We start from the raw sequence: 8418 nt of genomic DNA on the forward strand, positions 1-8418 counted from the left end.
ACATACTTTGGACATGTTGTAAGGAGGAACAGGTCCTTAGAGAGGGACATCATGCTTGGGAGGGTGGAGGGTTAGCACAGGAGGGGAAGAACCTCTATGAGATGGATTGATTCAGTGACTGGGGTAATCGGGGTGGGTGTGTTGGAGACAGTGCGATTGGCACAGGACAGAGCAGAGTTTAGGGCTGTTGTACATTAGGTCACTAGGAGTCGCAAATGATTTGATGGCATTAAACAACAACAACTCCTAACTGAACAAAATGCCCTACCATTACGTTTATTCCAATTCACAGTGACCATCCATTAGATTTCCAGGGATGTAAATACTAAAAAAAAAAATCTCACTTAAGTTTTACATATATTATTAACCTTTTGCTTCCTAGTTAAGTTATTGCCCTTAAGAGAGCATTGACTCAAATTGGAGATGACTCAAGTTGGTGCTTGAGTAATTGCCCTCAAGTTAATGTCCTCAAGTTGGAAAAGACTTGAAGTGGAGCGATAACTCCACCATGGTTTTGGAGGCTGTGGATCTTACAGGAGATTGTCCATCTTACTTTTGTGAAGCTGCTGGAAGATGCAAACTATAACCTAGGGATTCAGTTCCCAATTCTCCCACCTTCTCCTCTAGAATCTTTTAAAGAAAAAAAAAATGAGTGCATAAATGCAAATGGCTTATTTATGGGCAATCTCCTTCCTGTCATTTACAGCCTCAGAAAACTCTATGAAAGGTCAGCGATGAGTGCACTCTGACTCAAAGGCATTGAGTTTTTGGTTTTGAGACATACTTGAGATTACTTAACTGATCTCATCTCCTTGTCAAAAATCAGTTGACCATAGATAGCTAGGCTAATCTCCAGATTCGCAATTTTATTCCATTGGTCTATGTGTCTGTCATTATACCAGTACCATGCTGTCTTTACCACCACAGCAGTGTAATAGGATTTGAAATCAGGGAGTGAGAGACCTCCTACCTTTCTTCTATTTTTAAGGAGTGCTTGGCTTATGTGAGGCTTCTTTCTATTCCAAATGAAACTGGAGATGGGCTTTTCCATCTCATTGAAAAACGGGATGGGTATTTGTATTGGGATTTCATTAAACATGAATTAAACAAAAATTGCCTTTGTATTATTGCCATTTTCACAATATTGAGTCTTCCTATCCATGAGCAAGGGATATTCTTCCACTTCTCAAGGTCTCTTTTTGTTTCTCGTAGTAATGTTTTGTAATTTTCTTTGAATAGATACTATGTGCTTTTGGTTAAATTTATGGTTGTGGTTAGCTATTGTGAAGGGTATTGTTTTTCCTAGTCCTGACTCTGTATTTTCCTTGTCATTGTAGAGAAATCCAACTGATTTTTGTATGTTGATCTTGTGTCTTGCCACTTTGCTAAAGTGGTCCACTGTGTCCAATAGTTTTCTTGCTAAGTCTTTAAGGTTTTCTAAGTATACTATCATATTATCTGCATAGAGAGATAATTTAACTCCTCCTTGCCAATGTGGATTTTATTCCCTTCTCTTGTCTTGTTGCTATTGCTAAGATTTCCAAAACAATATTGAGTAAGAGAGGTGATAGTGGGCATCCTTACCTAGTTCCTGTTCTTAAAGGGAATGCCTTTAACCTCTCTCCATTGAGAACAATGGCTCTTGGGTTTGCATAAATACTTTTTACAATGTTGAATAAATTCCCCTCTAATCATGTTTTTTGTTGAGTGTTTTAATCAGGAAAGGGTGTAGGATTTTGTCAAAGGCCTTTTCTGCATCAATTGATAGGATTATGTGGTTCTTATTCTTTGCTTTGTAATGTGATGAATTACATTAATTGTTTTCCTTATGTTGAACCATCCTTGCATACCTGTTACATATCCTACTTGGTCATGGTGAAATTATAGAAGAATCTCATTGATTTCACATGCAAGCAAGATTCTACTGAAGATTATCCAAAAATGACTGGGACAACATATCAGAGGAGAACTGCCAGAAGTCCAGGCTGGGTTTAGAAGGGGTCTCGTGGTACTAGGGATATTGTAGCTAATGTTAGATGGATCTTAGCTTAACTCTGGGAGTACCAGAGGAATGTCTGCCTGTGTTTCATTGACTATGCAAAAGCGTTTGACTGTGTGGATCATAACAAACTGTGGCTGACTCTGAGAAGAATGGGAATACCAGAACACTTGACCATGTTAATGAGAAACCTCTACTGGGATGAAGAGGCAGTCGTCAGAATAGAGCAAGGAAATACTGCATGGTTCAAAATTGGAAAGGGCATACACCAGGGATGTGTCCTATCCCCATACCTTTTTAACCTGTATGCAGAACATATAATCTGGGAGTCTGGCCTCTATGAGGAGAAATGTGGGGTCAAGATTGGTGGACGATTTATCAACAATCTGCGATATGCAGATGATACAACCCTGCTTGCTGAAACTGAAGAGGACCTGAAGCACCTGCTGTAGAGGGTCAAGGACTGTACCCTCCAATACGGATTGAGGCTCAATGTCAAGAAGACAAAGATTCTCACCACTGGACCAATTGGCAGCATCAGGATGGATGGTGAAGAGATTGAGCCTATTCACAGATTCAGTTTGCTTGGCTCCACAGTCAACATTCTCGGCACCAGTAGTCAGGAAATTAGATGTATTGCCATGGGAAAGTCTGCTGCTAGGGACCTCTCCAAAGTACTGAAGAGCAATGGTGTCTCTTTGGAGACTAAGGTATGTCTCATACAAGCCATGGTCTTTTCTATCACTTGTTATGCATCAGAGAGTTGGACAATGACCAAGGAGGATAGAAGGAGAATTGATGCCTTTGAGCTGTAGTGCTGGAGAAGAGTATTGAGAATACCATGGACTGCTAGGAAAATAAACAGATTCTTCCTGGAAAGGGTTAAACCAGGCTGCTTCTTGAAGGAAAGGATTCTAAGGCTCCGTCTAACATACTTTGGACATGTTGCAAGGAGGGGCAGGTCCTTGGAGAGGGACATCATGCTTGGTAGGATAGAGGGACAGCACAGGAGGGGAAGGCCCCCTATGAGGCGGTTTGATTCAGTGACTGGGGTAATCGGGATGGGTGTATCAGAGACGGTGCGATTGGCATAGGACAGAGCAGAGTTTAGGGATGTTGTACATGGGGTCACTCTGAGTGGCAAGCAACTTGATGGCACATAACAACAACAACAACAATCGTTGGATTCTATTGGCCAGTATTTTATTTAGGACTTTTGCATCTATGTTCATAAGAGATAGTGTCCTATAGTTTTCAATTTTGGTGGTGTCCTTTCCTGGCTTTGGTATCAAAGATATGTTTGCTTCATAGAATGAGTTTGGGAGAATTCCATCTTCTTCTATTTTCTGAAATAATTTATGTAGAATTGGTAACAGTTCTTCTCTGAATGTTTGATAAAATTAACTTCTAAAATGATCTGGTCCAGGGCTTTTTTTTTAGTTGGAAGTTTTTGGATTACCTTTTCAATTTCTTCTTTTGTAGTGGGCCTGTTCAGATGTTCAATTTCAGTTTGTGTCAGTTTAGGTAGGCTGTGCATTTCTAAATATTTTCTATTTCCTCTAGGTTTTCATATTTGCTTGAATATAGTTTTCATAATTCTATAATGTTAGCTTTCTTATTTTAGTTAGCTCTGTTGTGATGTTGCCTGATTCGTCTCTTATTCAGATTATTTGTGTCTTCTCCTTTTCTTTTGTGAGTTTTGCTAGTGCTTTATCGCTTTTAATGACCTTTTCAAAGAACCAACTCCTAGTTTTGTTGATAGTTTCAATTGTTTTTCTGTTCTATATTTCATTTATTTCTGCTCTAGTTTTCATAATTTCAGTCTTTTTAGAGGGTGTTGGGTTTTCTTGCTGTTCTTTTTCAATTTTCTGGAGATATTGGGTTAGAGAGTCAATGGTCTGTTTTCCCACCTTTTGATGTGTCCTATGTTTCTTTTGATGTTAATTTTTTTTAATTTCAGTAAATGTTCATTCACAGATATTTGGTTTTATATACTAGTTATGCCGATGCAATAACCTTGCTTACTGAAAGTGAAGAGGGCATGAAGTATTTACTGAAGAGATCAAGGCCTTACAGCCTTCAATAAGGATTGCATTTCAACATCAAGCAAACAAAGAAAAAAAAAAACACTGACTGCCAAAAGATATATCTTGGAAGAAGTGCAACCAGAGTGCACCATGGAGGCAAGGACAGTGAAGCTTCATCTGACATACTTCAAGCATGTTGCTAGAAGAGGCTATTCCTTGCTAGAAAAGGTGGAGGGTCAGAAAAGGAGAAGGAGACATTCAATGAAATGGGCTGGCATAGCAGCAATGGACTCACTTTTGTCAGAGATTATGAGGATGGTACTGAATAAGATAGGGTTTAGATTTATTGTTTATAGGGTTGTTATGATTATACGCAACAAAGAGGCATACTCTCTTTGCAATTTATTGAGGAGCAGTGATGATAGTCTGAGGATTTAAAGGTGTCTCATTCAGTTCATGGTCTTTTCAATTACTTGTTATGCATCTGAGAGCTGGTCAATGAATAATGATGATAGAAGAATTGATACCTTTGAGCTGTGTTTTTGGAGAATGCTGAATATCCCATGGATTGACAAAAGAACAAACAGATATGTCTTGGACAAAGTATAATCAGCGTGTTCCTTGGAGGCAAAGATGGCAAAGTCTTATATACTTTGGTATGTTACTAGAAGAGGCTTTTTCTTGGAGAGGGATATCATGCTTGGGAAGATAGAAGGTCAGTAAAAGAGAAAAGACCCTCAACCACTTGAATTAACAGTGATTATAACAATGGGCTCTAGTGTGTCAGAGATTATAAGGATGGCATAGGTTAGGATAGTGTTCATTATCTGTTGTTTATAAAGTCATTATGGGAAATACTCAACTTGACAGCAGCAAACAAAAACTTCTCCATTAACACAGATCAAAAGCATCAATTATTTTTCTATTATCTTTAGTCATTTCCTAGCTTTCAAAAGCACAGCAAGCAATTGAGAGGAACATGGTTTAGATCAGGCACATCTTAGTCTTTAGACTGATACCACTTTTTATCACTGTGAAAGGGTCTTAGACAGTATATTATCCCAATGAAACTCATCTTTTGATTTTCTGTCTGTTAGTACCAAGAGTGTTGATTGTGAAGGGAGCTCTGGTGTCCTAGTGGCAAGAAGCTGCGCTGCAATCCTGAAGGCACATGGTTCAAATCTACAGATGTTCTTTTGGAGAAGGAGGGGCAATCTCCTCCTGTGCCAGTTGGATCCAATTTGATGGCACAACAACAATCATTTTAAAAAAAAAGTATTGATTGTGGATCCCAGCAAGATTAAACTGCAATCTTTTGATAAGATAGCAACTGCAATCTTTTCTCCAGGAATTATGATGTTGTCTATTGGCCTGATGGTAAGGATTTTTGTTTTCTTGATATTGAGATGTAATCCTTATTGAAGGCTGCAGTCCTTGAACCTCTGAATCAAATGCTTCAGGTCCACCTCACTTTCAGCATCAAGGCAGTCATCTCCATAACTCAGATTGTTGATGAGCTTTCCTCCAATTCTGATTCCACATTCTTCTTCATAAAATCTAGCTTCTCAAATGACCTATTCTGTATTTGGACTGAAAATGTATGTAGAGAGAATACATTCCTGGCATACTCCTTTCGTGATTTTAAACCATACAATGTTCCCTTGCTCTGTTTAGACAACAGTTTTTTGGTCTAGGTCTAGGTTTCAAATGAGCAAAAATCAAGGTTTTTTAGATTTCCATTCTTCTCAATGTGAGCAATGATTTCTTGTGATCAACACAACTGCCTTTGTATAGCTGATAAAACACAAATAAACATCCTTCTGGTACTCTCTGCTTTCAGCCAAGATCCATCTGACATCGATATTCCTATTGAATTATAATGATATAATTCAGCTTGCATTTCTAGCAGTTCTCCGTCACAGTACCGTTCTAACCTTTTATTTTATAATCTTCAGCAATATTTTGATGACTATGATTTAGACAATGACTAAGTATGAAAAAGAAGAATCAATGGTGCTGGAAAAGAGTATTGAACATGCTTTGCTTGGACTGCCAAGGAAGCAAATAAATCTGTCCTGGAGAAAATGAAACCAGAGTGTTTCTTGTAAGCAAGAATGGTAAAACTCCATCTTACATATTGTGGGCATGGTGTCCAGACGGACCAGTCCCTGGGGAAGGTCATCATGCTTGAAAGCATAGAAGACCAGCACAAGAGTGGAAGACCCTCAGTGGGGTGAATTGACACAATGACTGTGGCAATGAAATAAGGTATGTTGGAGATGGTGAGGTTGGCTCAGGATAGGCCAAGGTTCAGAGCTGTTGTTCACTATGAATCATAGTCAATGACATACAACAACAAAAACAATTAATAAAATCAATAAATTACAATGTCTAACCAACCCCTTATCTTCTACTGCCTTTCCCTTCATCCAACATATCAATATGTTAATTTTTACTCCTCTCTTCCTTCTTTGCTATTCCTGCTAAGCAGTTTAGACTGTAAATCTTTTTTATATGTTAAATAATCAAAACACCTTTATTTCCAAAATTGGTACGGAATAATATAACTTACAATATGATACAAAACTAATCATACACTTTATACATACACTGTACGTTTATAATCTAGAAAACAAATTCACATCTCAAGCCAAAAACCTTCGATGGTGATATGGCTTAACTATTGGTAAAAAGAACAGCAATAGAGTCTGCTATTGAGTTCCAGAGCCAGTTATCCAGCTGTAAAAGGGAGGAGAGATTTGGTAGAACTATCAAATTTTAATTTACTTAATGTGCCTTACAAATTGCTGTGGGATTAGGAGAGTTTAAGCAGGATAGAAAGATTTGCTGTGGGGTTCCTTTTGTGTTGTTCTTAGAAATTAAGTGACGTGCTTTCCCATAAATGCATCTGCTAGATCTCAGTGTCTACAAAATCATAATGTTTCTCCTCACTTATTTCACACATATATTATGAATTCTCTGCAGAACAAGTATCAATTCACTGGTGTCATCTAGGTAGAAATGTTATTGAACTGAAACACAATGAGGCTGTGGTACAGAAAAATAAAAGACAGGATTCTGATGCTAAGGACTTGAGATGTGGGGAATGTTCATAAATATTCCCATTTCATGAACTCGATCTCAATGACTAGAACATACAGAGAGAGGAGAATATCTTCATAAACCTTGCAACATATAATGAACCCACCTGCTTCTATATCTTCTAAGCAGATGAATACTCATCATCAGATATACATAATGAATGAAATATCCAGATATCTATCTTGATATTTTTTAATATCTCCCAGAAAACAGTGTGATTATGGAGATATTTTTCCCAGAAACTGATCTCATCTGAATCACAAGCTCAAATGTGTAAAGGCAGCCACAAGTTCATACAGGGAACATCCACTGGAAAGCAAACAGAAAGACTTGGGAAGTGGGAGACCTCTCTGCTTTCACCTTCCCCCCCCCATCTTTTCATTATTTCAAAAATAAGGCTGTAAACCTCAAGAGCAAGAGATAGTCTCTCTTTCTACCATAGAGGCATTACAACAGACACACTCTGCCTTTTTGTCAGCAGTATAACACACTACAGACTAAACCACCAGCATTCATATAACTTCCTCACCTCAGTTATAAATTAATATATGTTGAGTGCTGAAAGCTCTGTTGGGCCAACCCCTCCTCCAAATGTCTCTCACCTACAAATGTCTTTATAACCACAATTATTTATTTTAGACTACCTCTTTATGACCTTTAGAGTGCAAAATCTTTCCTCTAAAAGAAAGTAATGTTGTTTTTGTTTTTATGTGTCGTCGAGTCGCTTGCGACTCATAGAGACCCTATGTACAACAGCCCTAAACTCTGCTCTGTCCTGTGGCAATCGCACTGTCTGTGACATTCCCATCCCAATTATCCCAGTCACTGAATCAATCCACCTCATAGAGGGCCTTCCCCTCCTGCGCTGTTCCTCTACCCTCCCAAGCATGATGTCCTTCTCCAAGGACAGGTCTCTTCTCACAACATATCCAAAGCATGTCAGACAAAGCCTCAGAATCCTTGCCTCCAAGGAACCACCCGGTTTAACTCTCTCCAGGACAAATCTGTTTGTTTTCCTAGCAGTCCATGGTATTCTCAATACTCTTATCCAGCACCACAGATCAAAGGCATCAATTCTCCTTCTACCCTCCTTGGTCATTGTTCAACTCTCTGATGCACAACAAGTGACTGCGAAGACCATGGCCTGTATCAGATGCACCTTAGTCTCCAGAGAGACACCATTGCTCTTCAGTACTTTGGAGAGGTCCCTAGCAGCAGACTTTCCCATGGCAATGCGCCTTTTAATTTTCTGGCTACTGGTGCCAAGAGTGTTGACTGTGAAGCCAAGCA

At 38.8% G+C, this 8418-nt stretch overlaps 1 protein-coding gene across 1 annotated transcript in view; it reads right to left on the reverse strand.

Annotated features, from left to right (window-relative positions):
- The window catches only part of DCDC1 (doublecortin domain containing 1), a 49489-nt gene extending 43316 nt beyond the window's left edge, over positions 1 to 6173 (reverse strand). The window contains 1 exon segment of the mRNA XM_006903716.1: positions 6161 to 6173. Within this exon segment, the coding sequence (XP_006903778.1) occupies positions 6161 to 6173 (13 nt within the window).
- Positions 6174 to 8418: the final 2245 nt, after the last annotated feature.

This window comes from Elephantulus edwardii, unplaced genomic scaffold, assembly GCF_000299155.1.
Source record: "Elephantulus edwardii isolate Elephantulus edwardi_28Jun2011 unplaced genomic scaffold, EleEdw1.0 scaffold00029, whole genome shotgun sequence".
Taxonomy (NCBI): domain Eukaryota; kingdom Metazoa; phylum Chordata; class Mammalia; order Macroscelidea; family Macroscelididae; genus Elephantulus; species Elephantulus edwardii.